Source organism: Hemitrygon akajei, chromosome 13 (genome assembly GCF_048418815.1).
Source record: "Hemitrygon akajei chromosome 13, sHemAka1.3, whole genome shotgun sequence".
Lineage (NCBI taxonomy): Eukaryota > Metazoa > Chordata > Chondrichthyes > Myliobatiformes > Dasyatidae > Hemitrygon > Hemitrygon akajei.
In genome coordinates, this window is record NC_133136.1 from 18,344,695 (window position 1) to 18,364,765 (window position 20,071).

At 40.4% G+C, this 20,071-nt stretch overlaps 1 protein-coding gene across 12 annotated transcripts in view; it reads right to left on the reverse strand.

The window, feature by feature from the left end:
- The window catches only part of celf4 (CUGBP, Elav-like family member 4), a 1,266,734-nt gene that overhangs the window by 70,260 nt on the left and 1,176,403 nt on the right, over positions 1–20,071 (reverse strand). For 7 of the 12 annotated variants that reach the window (XM_073064226.1, XM_073064224.1, XM_073064222.1 and 4 more), the window contains one exon: positions 11,428–11,493. In XM_073064226.1, the coding sequence (XP_072920327.1) occupies positions 11,428–11,493 (66 nt within the window). The remainder of the gene's footprint in view (positions 1–11,427; positions 11,494–20,071) is intronic. The other 5 variants (XM_073064223.1, XM_073064228.1, XM_073064233.1 and 2 more) reach the window with 1 other exon arrangement.

A 20,071-nucleotide genomic window follows, 5' to 3' on the forward strand; every position in this document is an offset into this window, starting at 1 on the left:
CAATGCATGCCCTGGCTGGAGACAGGGCTTTATGCTCTTTGTAGGGTTATCCATGCCATACAGATCAAAGCATAGAGGTCAGACTAAAAGTGGCCCACCAGTCCTCCAGGCTCTAGAAGCCAGGTGCGTAGTGGGTAGTAACCTTACACACAGTTGCATTTGACTGGTTAATCTCACTGTAATTTCTAAATTTGAACTGAATATTTATTCGAAGATTTTAGTTTACAGTTGGACGGGCAGTCTTTTGGACAAGATAATAAAGTAAAAATCCAATCAGATCCAGGTAGAACACTCTATGGCCCTTTTTGAAGTAAATAACTCTTCCAAGGTAACATTCCCAACTCATCCAAAAGCATCAAAGCATGTACTCTGGGAGTACATAGAATCACAGACCATTCACAGGTCAGAGGAGAAAATCCAATTCATTCAGCAACTCCTTGTGAGTATTTTGCTCCATAAGAGACGTACCTCACCCTCCTTCATCCAAATCCTCCAATTACTTTCTTCCACAAATTTTATCTTGCTTCTTTTCTTTTTCTTTAAATACATTTACCTGTTAACTCAATTAATACTCAAAGGACTTAGAGGAATCTTCACATTTAAACTATGCTCAAGATAATGAAGATCTGGCCAAGTGGTTTGTTGGGTTAAATTTTGAATATTTTAGATTTATGGTTCCCAGTTCAGGTCTCCTTCATAAGTGGGACCGTGCATTTGTCACCTTTCTAAAATGCACTCTTCATCCTAAGGGCTTCTGTCAGGTCACTTCTCAGCTTCTGATCTGAGAGAAAAGAGATCCAGCACATTTTCTGCAATATCTCCAAACTAATATGGAGATTCAAGGTTGTTTAATGTAATTTCCTGTACACAAGTGTGAAGGAGAATGAAATAATTGTTACTTTGAATCCGATGCAGCACAAAAAACATGAAAGATGAAGAACACAATAATAATGATAATAATAAACCAATAAATATTACTACATAATTACTACATAATATTTATTATATGTTCTATAGCTTATATGCATAGATTCATTCCACTATATGTCCATAATGTGAAGTACAGAAGTGTCTGTACGTAAGATGACTGACAAGAAATAATAAACTAGTGACTGACAAGAAATACATTTTTGAACGGAAGAAGGACACTACCGTGGCTGACAAGTGAAGTCAGAGCCAAAGTAAAAGCAAAAGAAAGGGCATACAAGGAAAGCCAAAGCTAGTGGGAAGATAGAGGACTGAGAAGCTTTTTTAAAACCTGCAGAAGGAAACTAAGAAGGTCATTAGGAAGGTAAAGATGAATTATGAAAGGAAGCTGGTGACCAATATCAAAGAATATAATAAAGTTTTTTTTAAGCATATAAAGAGTAAAAGAGAGTTGAGGGTAGATATACTACCAATAGAAAATTACGCTGGAGATATTGTAATGAGAGACGCAGAGATGGTAGAGGAACTGAATGTGTATTTTGCATTAGTCTTCACAGTGGAAAACATCTGCAGTATACGGGATATTTAAGAGTGTTGGGGGAAGTGAAGTATGTGCAGTGAAAATTACAACTGAGAAGGTGCTCAGGAAGCTTAATGGTCTGAGAGTCCATAAATCTCCTGGACCCGATGGAATGCACCCTTGGGTTCTGAAGGACGTGGTTGGAGAGATTGCGGAGGCATTAACAATCATCTTTCAAGAATCGATAGATTCTGGCACTGTACCAGATGACTGGAAAATTGAAAATGTTACTCTGCTATTTAAGAAGGGTGGGAGGCAGCAGAAACGGAACTACAAACCTGGTAGCTTGAAATCAATGGTTGGGAAGTTGTTGGAATCGATAGTTAGGGATAAGATTACAGAGTACCTGGAGGCACATGACAAGATAGGCCAAAGCCAGCATGGTTTCCTGAAAGGAAAATCCTGCCTGACTAACCTACTGCAATTTTTTGAGAAAATTACAAGCAGGGTAGACAAAGGAGATGTAGTAGATGTGGTGTACTTGGATTTTCAGAATGCCTTTGACAAGGTGCCACACATGAGGCTGCTCAGCAAGATAAGAGCCCATGGAATTACAGGGGAGTTACTATCATAGGAAGAGTATTGGCTGATTGGCAGAAAGCAGAGAGTGGGAATAAAGGGATCCTATTCTGGTTGGCTGCCGGTTACCAGTGGAGTTCCACAGGGGTCAGTGTTGGGACCGCTGCTTTTTACAATGTATGTCAATGATTTGGACTATGGAATTAATGGATTTGTGGCTAAATTTGCCAGTGATGCAAAGATAGGTGGAGGAGTGGATAGTGTTGAGGAAAGAGAGAGACTTAAACAGTTTAGGAGAATGGGCAAAGAAGTGGCAAATGAAATACAATGTTGGAAAGTGTATGGTCATGCACTTTGGTGTAAGAAATAAACAGGTAGACTATTATTTAGATGGGGAGAAAATTCAATGTGCAGAGATGCAATGGAACTTGGAAGTCCTTGTGTAAGATACCCTAAAGGTTAACCTCCAGGTTCTGTCAGTAGTGAAGAAGGTGAATGCAATTTTGGCATTCATTTCTAGACGTATAGAATATAAGAGCAGGGATGTGATGTTGAGGCTCTATAAAGCATTCGTAAGACCACCCTTGGAGTATTGCGTGCAGTTTTGGGCTCCTTATTTTAGAAAGGATATACTGACATTGGAGAGGGTTCAGAGAAGATTCATGAGAATAATTCCAGGAATGAAAGAGTTACTGTATGAGGAACATCTGGCAGCTCTTGGGCTGTATTCCCTGGAGTTCAGGGGAATGAGGGGGGGATCTCAAGAAACATTCTGAATGTTAAAAAGGCCTGAACAGATTAGATATGGCAAAGTTATTTCCCATTGTAGGGGAGTCTAGGACAAGAGGGTATGACTTCAGGATTGAAGGACGTCCATTTAGAAGAGAGATGTGGAGAAATTACTTTGGTCAGAGAGTGGTAAATCTGTGGAATGTATTGCTATGAGCTGCTGTGGAGGCCAAGTTATTGGGTGTATTTAAGGCAGAGATAGATAGGTTCTTGATTAGCCAGGGTATGGGGAGAAGGCAGGGGAATGGGGATGACTGGAAGAATTGGGTCAGCCCATGATTGAATGGTGAGATAGATTTGATGGGATGAATGGCCTACTTCTGCTCCTATATCTTATGGTCTTTTGGTCTTATAGTGTTGGTTGTGGTATGGAGAGGTGGAATATTCACAATATTTTATTTGGAGTCTAAGCAAAGTTCTTTGCAAAGTTAACATTATTTCTTTGTTTTCAAGATGTGAAAATTGTACACTGTAAAACACAGGAAAGGAGCACACTAATTCAGGAGTTCCCAACCGGAGGCCCATGGACCTCTTGCTTAACAATATTGGTCCATGGCATAAAAAATGTTGGGAACTCCTGCACTAGTACCTATGCTGAACTTGGACATATTTCCTGTATTTTCTGCCATGCAATGTAAGATTTTAGAGAATAATGAGGATTGTTGGAATATAATTCATTTTAAGAATTCTAGCTTGGAAATTTGACTATTCAGAGATTATCAAGAACCTCCCTTGTTATCTTGGTTAAGCCGGTCTTTTCAAGAAGTAAAGTAATTCACTGCTTGCAGAAACAGTGAATTATGTTACACATTGACCATATAATGATATTGCACTTCCTTATCTTAAATATACTGTATATTATCTACTTTACTTTGGTTGTTCAGTGCTCTTTAAGGTTCATCTTCAAGGAATGAGTCTTTTTATTAAACAATTGAGAGAAAACTGGGGCTTTCCCTTTGGAGCAAAGGAGAATGAAACGTCACTTAATAGAAGTGTATAAGATGAAAGTGGCATCGCTAGGGTGGACAGCCAATGCGTTTTTACCAGACAAAAAAAAAGCATAATTTTAGAGAGGGCCTAATTTTAGCATGATTGTTGCAGAGTATAAGGGGATGCCAGATGAAGGTTTTTACAGAGAGAGTGGTGGGTGTGTGGAAGGCATTACCCGGGATGGTAGTAGAGGCAGCTGTATTAGAGGCATTAGGATGAAAGAAAAGTAGAAGGGTATGATAATAGGATAAAACATCATGCTACGATGTGCTGTACTGTTCTACGTTCCCTTCCTGTGCTCGGTTAAACAAATGAATCTTTTTAATATTTATGTATTAGGAAATTGAATATTCTACTTACTTAGATGATGGGACAAGAAATCTCCATTTTGTTTCAAGAAGGGGATAGATAATTGATAACAATTAGGATTAAAGGCCCTTCGAAACACACAAAGGTAGTACTGTGGATGGGTGGAATAGTTGGGTTTAAGGTTTGCTCCTACCTGAGACTGCTACATTAAATTTAGGAATCTTCTCATAAAATAATCTTCCCATTTTAAAATCTTGACAAGCTGATAATGTTTTTATGATACAATGCTACCAGTAACATACTATACTTTTATTGATACATAAGTTTTTGGGCATCATTGGCTTTAATTGTTTTTTTCATATATCTACACTCAGTAACTGCTTCATCAACTTGCTCACTAATGCAAATATCTAATCAGCCAATTGTGTGGCAGCAACTCAATGCATAAAAGCATGCAGACATGGTCAAGAAGTTCAATTATCGTTCAGACCAAACATCAAAATGGGGAAGAAATGTGATTCCAGTGATTTTGACCATGGATTGATTGTTGGTGCCAGATGAGGTGGTTTGCATGTCTCAGACACCGAAGATCTCCTGAGATTTTCACGCACAACAGTCTCTAGCGCTTACAGAGAATGGTGCATAAAACAAAAAAAAAAATGTAGTGAGCAGCAAAAATGCCTTATTAATGAGAGAAGTCAAAGGAGAGTAGCCAGACTGATTCAAGTTGACAAGAAGGTGACAGTAAATAACTACGTGTTGTAACAGCAGTGTGCAGAAAAGCACATCTGAGTGCACAAAAATGTTGAACCTTGAAGTGGATAAGCTATAGCAGCAGAAAACCATGAACATACACTCAATGGCCACTTTATTAGGTGCAGGAGCTCAGAATATTTATTTATTTATTTAGAGATACAGTGCCCAGCAGGCCTTTCCTGTCTATTTAGCCACCCACCTATTTAACGCTAGCCTAATCACAGGACAATTTGCAATGACTACTTCACCTAATAATTGGTACGTCTTTGGACTTTGGGAAGGAACTGGAGCACCCGGATGAAATCCACATGCTCATGGGGAGAACGTACGATCTTCTTACAGATGGCGCCAGAGCTGAACTCTGAAGCCCTGAGCTGTAATAGCATTGCGCAACGTTGTAGTCACATTTACAATCATTCCTCAACAAGTCTAACACTTTTTCTTTGAAATATACACTTTAATCTTGTGTCTGTGCAACAACGAGATTTTATCCCCACAGATGATGTATTGAGCTGAAACTGAATAAATAATGTTTAACTTCAATAATATCCTTTTCACCATCTTTAAGTTGGAATGGACCAGAAATAAACTGGCATGTGTTCCTTTATAGTATGAAAAAATAAATCACAACAATAAATTGAAACAGAATTTAGTTTATTTTTCACGAGGTAAAATTGAATGCCTTTAGCATCCAATGCCCATTTGACTCATTAGAGTTTGCAAATTTCCTTTTAGGTGTTATGCTGGAAGCACTGGAGTGGAGTGTTGGTACTGTGGAGTATGGGTTCCCAAACATTTTATGGGTGCAAATTTTTCTGCATTGATTTGGTTTGGCTGAGTTTACAACTGCACCCTCCCCCCACAGCATCTCATTATCATTCTCCAGTTCCACAGTCTTATAAGGTGTCTTTGATTCTCCAACTCTGATTATTGGCACAACTTCAATCCTCTTTCGTCTACCATTCACAGTTATGCTTATGACTGCCTAGGGCCTCAATCTGGAAATCCTTCTGCAAATCGCTCTGACCCTTCTTTTAATTTGCAACTTGAAAGAAATGTACTGTACTTAAGCAGTCTCTTTATGTAGACCTGTAATAAATTACGTTCAGAAATGCTCCTGAAAATTACTTCGGGATATTTTGTTATGTTGAAGGCGGTAAACAAAGGCATTATTTTTGATTTGCTTGAAATCAGTTTAATAATTTGCCCAAATAAGACTTAAACTTGTAACCTCTGTTGACAATCCACATCCATGACCACCAGCCTAATATACTCACAAATATTGCTGACCTCAAAATGTCCAAGGTATATAGACTCAGTGGCCACTTTATTAGCTGCCTCCTCTACCTAATAAAGTGGCTACTGAGTGTATGCTTGTGATCAACTGCTGCTGTAGTCCATCCACTTCAGGCTTCGACTTGTGTGTTTGGAGATGCTTTTCTGAACACCATAGTTGTAATATTTGAGTTACGTGCTCAAGTGCTCCCAGGGCAGTCAGGAAGGCTTTACAAAACTGCCCAACGCATCACTGGCACCAGCCTACCCACCATCAGGGACATATAAACAGAAAAGTGCTGGAAAAAGGGCCAGTAGCATCATGAAGGAACCTGCTCGTGGACTGCTTGTCCCATCGGGGAGGAGGCTGCAAAACCACCAGACTCAAATCAGTTTCTTTCAAATCAAGCAGTAAGACTGATTGATATGTCCACCCACTCACTTTATTACTTCATTATTTCCCATCAGTCATCTTCTGTACAGCCTAGTATCACTTTATGAACATACAATTAAACTACTGTATGCTTAGTATATAAGCTGTCTTACATATTTATATTTATGGTCTTTTTATTATTATAGTTTTCTTTATCTTTTGTGGTTTTATTTGGTGTTGCATCAGATCTGGAGTAACAGTTATTGCATTACACTTACACTTGTGTACAGGAAATAACGTTAAACAATCTTGAAACTTGAATCTTTTTGTTGGACGCTTTCTGTCTTTCACACCATTCTCTGTGAATTGTAGACTGTTATGCATGATAATCCCAACAGATCAGCAGTCTATGAAATCTCAAATCACCCTGTCTGGCACCAACAGTCAGAATAACTTAGATCACATTTTTTCCCCAATCTGATGTTTGGTCTGAACAACAACTGAACCTCTTGACCATGTCTGCATGCTTTTATGCATTGAGTTGCTGCCACATGATTGGCTGATTAGACATTTGCATTAAAGAGCAGGCATACGGGTATACCCAATAAAGTGGCCACTGAGGGCAAAGCATTTCTATTTGATATGCCTGACATTATTATGCATGTGCTGTGTAGTTTCTAAAGACAATGTACCAGAGAATGTTAAGCATAGTGGAGGTGTTCCTAAAGTGCGCCTAAAGTCTAGCGTAAATCTTGTACTTGCAATGAAAAATTACTGCGGTATAACTTCACCACTGTAATTATTCTTCGGGCAGACAACTAAGCACATTCTCACACTGATCTTGGAAGCAATTAAAATTAAATCAATATGGACTTCATGCAATGATTAAATTATTGCCAAAATGAATTTGTGAAACATTTCCCTCATTTGGAAATAAATACAAAACAATAACAATTTGATATCCCAAAAGGTCAGAAGACAAAATGAAGATATTTGAATGTTAATAAATGCTATATCAAAGGCATCAAGGACTAACTTGCTTATCATGTGAATTATTTCAAATTACTTTTATATTCAGCTATCGCATCATCTAATGCCCATTGGACATCTTAGCCTTTAAAAAAATAACTTTGAAGAACAGTTAGCATTATTTTGGTCAATAAAAACTATTTTTCTGTAATCACTTTGGTGCAGCAAAATCAGTTTAAAATATTCCATGATGCCATTAGGTGCAAATAAAGATTATATTGAAGTCACACCAACTACACTATCAAATGGCTCAATTATGTTGGCACCCAAGTTCTTTCCATTGAGTCAAAAGGTGGTGGAACAGTTTCAAGGAGATAGCCTTGCTAATGTCAGTTGAGTTGAGAAAACAAGTTGTTGAAATAAAATAGACTGAAACACTTATGTAACTTCATCTGCCACAGTTCTTGCAGGAATGGCAAAACTGGCTAACATGGTCAGTTCTGATCTGATAAGGTATTATCACTTACAGCATTCCTTGCCTGATACATTGTAAGCTGCCAGCATGACCAGAAATGCCATCCTTTGTGTGATAGAACACAACTGTTCAATCTGCTCACCCCTCATCAACATAGTTGTCTTCCATTAGCCACAGTCTACTTTTGTTCTTTAACTTGAAAGGTTAACTCTTGGCTGCCTGACTTGCTGAGTGTCTGAATTTTTGTTTTGGATTTTCAGTATCTGCAGATTTTTATTTTCAAAATTCAGGTTGTCTGAACCCTGGACCATGGTAGGCACTGAACATCTTTATACTGAAAATATCTAGTCCTTCCCTTCTGAGTGTCCTTCAGAAGTCACCTGTGATGGAGGGGTCTTGGATGTGCTAACTAGTTTTGGTGGTGCTATGTATTTATGCTCAGGAAAAAGGGGATGGTGGCAGTGGGGTAGTGGCAGAGTTCCTGGTGACTAGAAAGGGAACTTGAGAAACAAGGTCCCAGTGAGTAGAAAAGAAAACATAATGCATATCTCCTGGTGAGACAAATGTTCAAATATTGTAATTATTTCTAATACCACTCAGTGGTATTATTTTGGAGGACCTGTCCTAGGTCTAACATGTAAATACAATTACAAAGAAAGCAGGGGTGCACCTCTACTTCCTAAGAAGTTTGCAAAAAATTGACATGAAATCTGAAACTTGACAAACTTCCATAGACGTGTAGTGGAGAGTATATTGAGTGGCTGTGTCACAACCTGATATGGAAATATCAATACCCTTGAACAGAAAATCCTACAAAATGTAGTGGATACAGCCCAGCCTATCATGGGTAAAGCTCTCCATGCTATTGAGCAGATGTACACAAAGCGTAATCGCAGGAAAGAAGCATCCATCGTCAGGGACCCCCACCACCCTGGTCATGCTCTCTTCTCACTGCTGCCACCAGGAAAAAGGTACAGAAGTCTCAGGATTCACACCACCAGGATCAAGAATAGTTATTACCCCTTATCCACCAGGGTCTTGAAACAAAGGAGATCATTCCATTCAACTTCACTTGCCCCATCATTGAAACGTTCCCACAACCTATGGACACACCTTCAAGGACTCTTCATCTCATGTTCTTGATATTTATTGCTTTTTTATTGATTATAATTATGATTTCTTTCTTTTTGTACTTGCGCAGTTTGTTGCCTTTTGCACGTTGGTTAAACACCCAAGTTGGTGCGGTCTTTCATTGATTCTATTTTGGTTATTATTCTATTGTGTACTTAATGAGATTGTCCAGAAGAAAATAAATCTCAGTGTTGTATATGGAGGCATATATATATACTTTGATAATGAATTTACTTTTACTTTGATCTATGGAAGATTCAAATGGTTGTAAGGTGGATTATTGAAGTTTTAATGTACTTACTACAATACAGAAAGAGCTCATTAAGACCGATGAATTCATGTCTCCTCACTTCAGAGCAAACTTCCTCAGACCCATTGCCCTTCCTTAGTTCCCTAATACTTTCTAATTTGGCCGTTGATGCTTCTGGCACTTACATTAGATAGATTAGCTTTATTTGTCACATGTATATTGAAACCTCAAAACATTCAGATTTGATGTTTCGATGTACGGATCAACACAGTCGGAATATGTGCTGGAGGCAGTTGCCTTGCTTCAGGCACCAACTTAATACGACCACGACTTACTAACTCTAACCTGTATGTCTTTGGAAACCAGAGCACCTGAAGGAAGCCCAGGTGGTGGGAACTGAACCCCAATCGGTGATCGGGGGTCGTTGGTGCTGTAATGCGTTATGCTAGCCGCTACACTAATGCTATAGTGTAACAACAGTAAAGGGCAATTAACAGAGGCCAGCTAACCCACCAATCCTGTGCACTAGGATTAAGCACAGGTGCTCACAGTCAAAACCAGATTGCTGGAGAGGTAAGGAAACGGGACTAGCTACAGCATCAACCTGCTGGGGGAATCAGTATAGTTTCCTATTGGGAAGGGGTTGGGATGTCAGCACAACCTTCTCTCAAAAGGAGGGAAGCACCACAGTCTTGAAATGAGGTGAGAGTTTAATTCCTACAGTGTTCTGTTTGGAGGTGGAGTCACTGTGGTTGTCTTTTGGTCCTGGGGGTAGGGACTGACTATACTTTTCGTGGTGCACGGTGGGGGGTGTGGGGGCTAAATTTTACACTCATTTCTGGATGGTGGATCATACTATCATCTTCTTAGAAGGTAGATCATCCTGGCATTTTGAGGCTGGCCGAAGCTTCTGGAGATGGGTGGGGGGTAGTGGGGTGGTTTCAGCACCATGTTGAATGAACGATGGAATCTAACATCATATTGATTGGGTGGGACGTAACTGGGGTTGGGGGAAGGAGGGAGGGTCAGATATTAATTGCCTGTGGGTTGGTTGAAGGATGGGATATGGGACTGCTGGTTCAATGTTACTCTGGGTAGCTGGGCGAGTGGCCTGTGGAACTCATTGATACCTACTGAATAGCGAAAGGCCTAGAGAAAGTGGACGTGGAGAGGATGTTTCCAATAGTTTCAGAGCTTCAAACAGAAGGACCTCCTTTAGAACGGAGATGAGGAGGAATTTCTTTAGCCAAATGGTACAGAATCTATGGAATTCATTGCCATAGACAACTATGGAGGCCTAGTCACTCAGTGCATTTAAAGCAAAGGTTGATATGTCTTTCATCAATAAGGGTGTCCAATGTGCATGGAATGCCCTGCCAGGGGTGGTGTTAGAGATAAATACATTAGGGACCTTTAGGAAACTCTTAGATAGGCACATGGATGATAGAAAAATGAGGGCTATGTAGGAGAGAAGGGTTAGATAGATGGTAGAGTAAGTAATAAGGTCTGCACAACACTGTGGGTTGAAGGGTCTGTACTGTGTTGTGGTATTCTAAGAGAATGGGGTTGAGAGGGAAAATAAATTATCTATGATCGAATGGCAGATCAGACCTGATGGGCTGAATGGCCTAATTTTGCTCCTATGTCTTATGGTCTTATGGATTTAACAATATCTTTCTTCAAATGTACCTGCACCCCTCTATATTTGGCCTGCAGGATTAAGGTTATGTTGTCCTGGGAATGCTTACCAGGAAGGCATGGCTCAAGTTCCCCTGCACAGCCTCAAAATGGGAATTCCTACAAGACTCTATTTTGAATTAGCTCCCTAAAATTAATTACATTAGAAACGGGCTTCAGTTTTATTTCCTGTTCTTTTGTTGAGAAGGATAGCTCTTCCTGGCAAGATAGGCAAACCCAGTTGGTAAAGCGGTCAACTGCTAAATCATAAAAGAAGGTGCATAAAGCACAGTCAAATAGACTGAGAAAGTATTTGACTTAAGAGTTTTTTTTTGATGCAACCCTTTGAAAATATTGTAGGATTTAAAATGAATGAAAGTAGAGCTAGACAAAGTGTTAATACTAACGACCTGCGTACTGCTGCACTCCAGCGTAAGCTTGCTGCAAGGGATCAGCTGCAGTTGGGCTTTGTGCTGTCAAAACAAAACACGAAAAAGACATTAATAATTCAAAGTTTTGTTAAGATTTGCTTTACTGTCATTTGCAACACTTTCGTTTACTAACACAAAATCCACAAGATTACTGAAAGCTACGTCTGAGCCATCTGCATTAGGTAAGTCAGATGAGTCTCAGTAAGGTGACTTGCTCACAGTGGGTATGCGAGACCTCAGCTTGTGCGTCTTTCTTGCCAACTTGGCTTGGAGACCGTTCAGGAGCATTTATCAATCTTAGACAGATAGCTAGGGCTGCGGTCTTTAACTTTTAACGCAAGTTTGTTGAGATTTCTGGACTGTATGGTGAATCCAAAAAATGTGAATACAGACACTTCAAAATGAGTTTTCATTTCCCCTCATTAATTGCTTAATTATCCAGAGTTATGGAACAGTAACAGGCCTTTCCAGCAGAATGAGCCCATGCTGCCCAATTACACCCATGTAACCAGTTAGCCTCATAACCGATATGTGTTTGAACAATGTGAGGAAACCAGAATGGCCAGAGGAAACTCATGTGGTTATGGGGAGAATGTATAAAGCCCTTACAGATAGCGGCAGGAATTGAACCTGGTTCAATAGAAGATTTACTAGAATGTTAACTGGGTTTCAGCACCTAAGTTACAGAGAAAGGTTGAACAAGTTAGGTCTTTATTCCTTGGAGCGTAGAAGGTTGAGGGGGGACTTGATAGAGGTATTTAAAATTATGAGGGGGATAGATAGAGTTGACGTGGATAGGCTTTTTCCATTGAGAGTAGGGGAGATTCAAACAAAAGGACATGAGTTGGGAGTTAGAGGGCAAAAGTTTAGGGGTAACATGAGGGGGAACTTCTTTACTCAGAGAGTGGTAGCTGTGTGGAGCGAGCTTCCAGTAGAAGTTGTAGAGGCAGGTTCGATATTGTCATTTTAAAAAACAATTGGATAGGTATATGGACAGGAAAGGAATGGAGGGTTATGGGCTGAGTGTAGGTCAGTGGGACTAGGTGAGAGTAAGCGTTTGGTACGGACTAGAAGGGCCGAGATGGCCTGTTTCTGTGCTGTAATTGTTATATGGTTATATGGTTGTTGGTGCTGGAATTGTGTTACGTTAACCGTTACTCTACCCTGCCACTCTATTTTGTGAATACCTCACAGAAAACAGAGCCCATCTACATGAAACACTGTTGTAGAAAAGCTGCACCCATTATCAGAGATTCCCACTATCCAGGACCTGCTCTCTTCTCACTGCTGCCATCAGGAAGAAGGTACAAGAAGGTACAGGTACCCTATGTATACCTCTCATAATCTTATAAACCTCTATCAGATTTCCCTTCAGCCTCGGGCACTCCAGAGGAAACAACCCAAGTTTATCCGGCCTCTCATAAAAGTACATGCCCTCTATACCAGGCAGCATCCTGGTAAATCTCTTCTGCACCCTCTCTAAACATCCTTCCTATAGTGGGGGGTGACCATAACTGTACGCAATACTCCAGATGTGGCCTAACCTAATTCTGTTACATACATTAAACAAAGCTACAAATGTCTTACATTTTTCAAACTGTTTGGGATATTTTCCATCACCTTCAGGAAAATGACGGGCGCTGCAGTTATTGAGAAAGGTGGTGATCATTATCACCATCAACACCAGCAATGATATATGGGTTATAGTCTCTTGAATAAAATAAACATCCCAGAGTATTTTACAGGAGTGAGATTTAAAACTTGACACAAAACCATACAAGACTGGTAAAGAAAATGTGATTCATTAATTAATTTAGCAATACAACATGGCCCTTCCAGCGCTTTGAGCCACAAAATGCCAGCAACCGCTGACACATCCGATAAACTCTAACCTAATCACGGGCCAATTTACAATGACCAATTAACCTACCTTGTATGTCTTTAGACTCTGGGAGGAAACTGGAGGACCTAGAGAAAATCCCCCTTCCCCTTCTCTCTTCTACCATTCCCCACACTGGCTTCCCTCTTATCCCTTCTCCCCTGTCCATCACCTACCTCCCTCCCTTTCAGCCATGCCCCATTGTCCATTCCAATTAGATTCCATTTTCCTCAGACCATTTCCCTTTCTGCCTCAGCTCCAAGCTTCTCACTTAATCGGCTCCCCTGACCCACCTTCCCCCTCACTTGGCTTCGCCTATCACCTTCTAGCTGTACTCTTTCCCTCACCTCACCCTCTTATTCTGGCTTCATCCCTCTTCCTCTCCAGTCCTGATGAAGAGCCTAGGCTGGAAATGTCAACTTCTTATTCATTTCCACAGATACTGCCTGACCTGTTGAGCTCCCTAGCATTTTGTGTGTGTTGCTCTGGATTTCAAGCATCTTCAGAATCTCTTGTGTTTATCAAAGAGATATCAAGGATGAGATTTCCCCTCTGTGGCCATTTTATTAGGTACACCTGTAAGTCTGGTTGTTAATGCAACTATCTGATCAGCCAATCATGTGGCAGCAACTCAGAGCATAAAGGCATGTAGACATGGCCAAGTTGCTGTTCAGACCAGACATCAGAATGGGAGAAGAAATGTGATTTCAGTGACTTTGAACATGGAATGGTTGTTGGTGTCAGATGGGGTGGTTTGAGTATCTCAGAAACTACTGATCTCCTGGGATTTTCATGCACAACTGTCTCTAGAATTTACAGAGAATGGTGCGATAAAAAAACATACAGTGAGTAGAAGTTTTATGGGTGAAAACGCCTTGTTAATGAGAGAGGCCGGAGTAGAATGACCAGACTGGTTTAAACTGACAGGAAGGGGGACAATAACTCAAATAACCACGTGTTACAACAACGGTGTGGAGAAGAATACCTCTAAATGCACAACAAATCGAACCTTGTGGTGGATGGGTAACAGCAGCAGAAGGCCATGAACAGGTACTTAATGACCACTTTATTTGGTGTAGGAGTACCTAATAAAGTGGCTACTGAATGTATAATCATCATAAACATGGCACCATTTTGCAATGTGCACTTAAGCACTTCAGCTTCATTCCCATGTGAAACACTATTTTTGTGCCATTTCCAAACACTGCAGGGAGTTGAATAATTAAAAACACAATATCTTTTTAAAATCGCTTCAACAACACCTCTGGGATAGTACATTTCTTCCATCTCAATTTGAATGAAAATTTGCACCCATACAATGCATATTACAGCAAAGGTTTGAAATTAGAATATTCACACTTACAAATAACATGGTCATTTTGATTTGTATTTAGAGATGCACTGCGCTGTAGGTCTTTCTGGCCAAACGAGCCACACTGCCAGCAACCCCGCTATTTAACACTAGCCTAATCACAGGCCAAGTTACACCTAATTCACCTAATAACCGGTACATCTTTGGAATGTGGGAGGAAACACACGCATTCATGCGGATGATGTGATGCCGCTGGTATTGAGCTCTGAATTCCAATCCCCAAGCTGTAATAGTATCATGCCAACTGCTACGCTTCCATAGCACCCCACTTTTGTTGCTCACTGCAAAAGACACAGATCAGTTTGTAGTTTGCGCTGGAACATCGGTCGTAGCACCTCTCTTCAATGCGTGAATTCCTTCTGCTCATCTCTGGTTTCGATAAGTCTTTGCGTGATTCACTAACAACCGTGACACATAGTGTCTGTGTAGTCTTGATGACACCTCATTGTGTAACTGTCAAAGGCTGGAGATGGTTTACAGGAGATTTATGAGGTTATTGGCAGGTCTGGAAATGGTGGTATTGGGGGAAGATTGGTCAGGGTGGATTCGCTTTCTTTGGGCAGAGCAGGTTGAAGGGAAATTTAATAGAAATTTATAAAATTATAATAAATCTAAGCAGGAAGGCCCTATTTCCTTTACGGAGATGTCAAAAACCAGAGGGCACTGTTTTATACAATAAGACACAAGAGCAGTGTTAGGACTTTCATTTAAGGAAACTGACTGAAAGATTAGTAAACAAGAAAGAAATGCTTAAACCTTGGAGATAGTCAGGTCTGGAACTTATTGCAACACACACAAAATGCTGGAGGAACTCAGCAGGCCAGGCAGCATCTATGGAAAAGAGTAAACAGTTGATGTTTCAGGCAGAGTCCTGATTAAAGGTCTTGGCCTGAAACATCGACTGTTTACTCATTTCCATTGATGCTGACTGACCTGCTGAGCTCCTCTACCATTTTCTGTGTGTTGCTTTGAATTTCCAGCATCTGCAGTTTTTCTCATGTCTGAAACTTACTGCCTGAAGAGTTGACAGGGGCAGAAAATGTCATCATATAGAGAAGAATTGTCACCTTATGTATTAAACCAGAGTTTCCCAACCAGCGATCCACAGACCCCTTGCTTAATGATACTGGCCCATAGCATAAAAAAGGTTGGGAACCCTTAGGTTAAACAGAAGAAGATGGAATCAGGATGTGAAGCTCTTGTTTGACCAACATAAACATGAAAAACTGAATAGCTCCTTCTATGTTGTTGGTTTTCTATGATTCCAATGATCTTGAGTGGCATCTCATACAAAGTTATGATCATTTACTATAAAATATCCATCCCAAGCTCTGGTGTTGTGTTTTGGATCACGTAATATTACAAAGTATTGATTGACAAATTTCACATGCATTAAAATGCAAATACCCGGAGTCATAATTTTAAGGTGATTGGAAGAAAGTATAGAGGGGATGCTAGAGGTAAGTTTTAGACATAGAGTGGTGACTGCCAGGGGTGGTGATAGAGCTAGATACACTCATCAAATTCATCATTATATGCCATGTTTATGACGTGGGCAATTATGGTCTTCCATTCTATGACCATATTTATTCTTGGTAGACTTTTCTGCAGAAGTGGTTTGCCATTATCTTCTTCCGGGCAGTGTCCTTACAAGATGGGTGACCCTAGCCATTGTCAATACTCCTCAAAGATTTTCTGCCTAGCATTAGTGGATTGCATAACCAGGACTTGTGATATGCACCAGCTGCTCGTACGACCATCGCCACCTGCTCCCCTGTTCCCATGATTACACATGACCCTGATTTGGGGGTGGGGGAAGAGGAGCTAAGCAGTTGCTACACCTCTCTCAAGGCTGACCTTTCACTCAATCTGTTGACAAGCATTTGAAGTTCTGTTCAAGCAAGCAGAATATCAATTTTAGTTAAGGTGTATTGGTCTATCTTAATCATTTATTATCATTACAGGTTCTAATCATGCCTTTGTTCATTTATACCTGCTTACTGGAGTCTCCTCAGCTCCTCTCGACTTTTCCTTTGAGATGGCAAAGCTTAGGAAAACAAAATGTAGAATTCTCCTGCAGGTGATCTTAGGCTTTCATGCCTTGAAAGCTTTTAAATTCAATATGAAACAGTTTGGGACATTTGGCAAGTATTGCTAATGTTGAGATCTTCTTTATCTTCTTGATATCTCAGCAAACTATTTTAATTTTTGAATGCCTGTTCTGACCTATTAAAATTTGATGGTTGACTAGAAAGGGGCCAGTAACAATCAAGAAGGATCCCACACACCCTGCTCATGGACTGTTTGCCCACTCCCATCAGGGAGGAGGTTATGTAGTGACCATGCTTGGACCACCAGACTCAAAAACAGTTACTTTCCTCAAGCAGTAAGGCTGATTAACATCTCCACCCACTAACCCACCTCACCACAATCCCCAACACTGCTTTATTATTTCCTATCAGTTCTCTTATATAAGACACTCTTGCGCCTAGCGTCACTTTTAGACATACTGTCAGTCTATGCATTTAAGGTATTTTATGTATTTATATTTATTGCATGTTTTTATTATTATGTTCTTTATCTTTTGTGTCTATTTGTGTTGCATTGGATGCAGAGTAACAATTATTTGGCTCTCCTTTATTATTGTGTACAGGAAATGACATTAAGCATAGAACATAGAGCATAGAAATTTACAGGACATTACAGGGCCTTCGGCCCACAATGTTGTGCCGGCCACGTAACCTACTCTAAACTGCCTAGAATTTCCCTACTGCATTACCCTCTATTTTTCTAAGTCCATGTACCTATTTAAGGGTCTCTTAAAAGATCCTATTGTATCCGTCTCTACCACCTTGAATCTTGAATTCAATCTTTAGTCTTGAATAGGTGGGTAGGCTAGTGTCCATAATGGACGTGGCTGAGTTTACAACCCTCTGCAGCTTTACTTTCACCAGTTCTCACTTAATATATCTTTTTCGTCTTCTTTCCAACATAGGCACAAAAGATGGTGAATGATTCCTTGTGTTTCAATGTCATTTAATTTCCTGATCGTACATCTCCTAATACTAGAACACTACGTCAATTTCCATTGACACTTGTGTTTGCCTTTATTTACTGAATGCAAAGAATGTTCAGTATTCTGACCAAGGGCTAAAAGTCTACAAGATCCATCAAGGTACCACCTTCATCACCTCATCCACGTTTGCCGCCTCCTTCATTTAACTTTTCTAACAAGCTTTGCATTATTAGTTGCATGTTTGCCATTGGCATCCCTTGGTCACAAGTGAACAATCGGCAAGCATTTCCAAAATAGTTATGACAATCATTGCTTTTGTGTTTGGAGTGATTAGCTTGATGCCAGCCAAATGATAGCAGCTCCCCTTTACCTTCTCCTAAAGATGCTACAGAACTGTACCTCGTCTCTTCATAGTCTGAGTCCCTGGTGAGTGCATTAGGAGTTTGAGGAGAGTTGGTACAGTATGTCACCAAAGAGTCCAGAAAATTTCTAGAAATGTACTGTGGAGAGCATCCTGACTGGTTGCTTCACTTTCTGGTATGGAGGGGCCACTGCACCGAATTGGAAAAAGTTGCAGAGGATTGTAAACTCAGTCACGTCCATCATGGACACTAGCCTCCCCACCATCGAGGACGCACCTCCCTCCCCATCATCCTCAACAGGTGTGCCCCCTCCGCCACAGTTATACACCCCGCTCACACACACGGCCAAACACCTGAGTAACTAGATTGTGAAATGCACTGACACAACAGTGGTGGGGCTCATCACCAACAACTGGTGCCAGGCAAATAACCACTTCTTCAATGTCAACAAGACAAAGGAGATGGTGATAGACTTTCGGAGAACTCTCACCAGTCACACTCCCATTTACATCAGTGGCACAGCTTTGGGAAATGCGAGCAGTTTCAACCTTCTGGGAGTGCACATCTTACGCAACCTCCCATGGTCCCAGAGGACATCCTACACAATCAAGAAAGCTCAGCCATGACTGTATGAGAGTCATACAGTTATGAACTGGACTGTGCACATCAATACTAATGACCTTCTACAGATGTGTGGTAGAGAGCATCCTAACACGCTGCATCACTGTATGGTATGGAAAAGGTACGGCAGCGGACAGGAAGACTCTACATCAGGTAGTCATAACTGCTGAATGAATTACTGGCACCACCTTATCCACCGTCAAGCACATACAGACAGAAAGATGCCGGATAAAGGCCAGCAATATCATAAAAGATCCCACCCACCTTACTCATGGACTGTTTGTTTCACTCCCATCAGAGAGGAGGCCACACAGCATCTATGCCAGACCAAAAGACTCAAAAGCAGTAAGGCTGAGCAACACCTCCACCCACTATCTCCACCACTACTTCATTATTTCTTGTCAGAGTCACCTTATGTACAGACATTTCTGTGCCTGGCATCACATTATGGACATACAATCAATCTATATACAGTTTATAAGCTATCTTATGTATTTATGTTTATTGTGTTCTCTATTTGATTGTGTTTTTGTGCTGCATCAGATCTGGAGTAATAATTATTTTGCTCACCTTTACACTGGTGTGCTGGAAATGGCATTAAACAATCATGACATCTATTATTAAGGAACCCCACCACCCAGGACGTGCCTTCTTCTCATTGCTACCATTCGAGATGAGGTACTGCAGTGTGAAAACACACACTCAATGTTTTAGGATCAACTTACTGTTCATAATATTTCTGAATGTTCCATGAACTCCTGGACACTACCTCACAATTTCTCACTCTCTTTCTGCGTTAGTTATTTTTAAAAATATATATTTTCCATTATAATTTATTGTATACTTTAGGTATTGCACTGTACTGCTACTGCAAAACTGCAAAATTTCACAACTTATGTCAGTGATAATAAACCTCATTCTGATTCTGAGTGATATTGCAAATTGTGTGCTTCACTGCTGTTTCCATGTTTTGAAAAATATCAAATGCCTTTTTGTTATTCAAGCTCTTGCTGATGGGTAACTTCCTTTCAACACGTACTTTATCTCTGAGATTCCATAAGTATTCCAGTCCTCTAACGTCTCCAAATCAGTATGATTCGCACAAGGTCTCAAACATTTCAACTAGTTTTTAATTGAACCTTTAAATATTTTGTCTCCTAGTTTGGCTGGAGCCAGCAGTTTTAATAATCTTGTACGTCACAGTACCTGAAGGCATGAGTCACATGATGTCTTCCTGTCTGTAATATCATCTGTAGCAGAAGAGATTTCCATCTTTTCCACATACTCAATCCATAAATTGATTAAAGATTATCAAAGCAACACACTCAAAATGTTGGAGGAACTCAGCAGGCCAGGCAGCAATCCTGAAG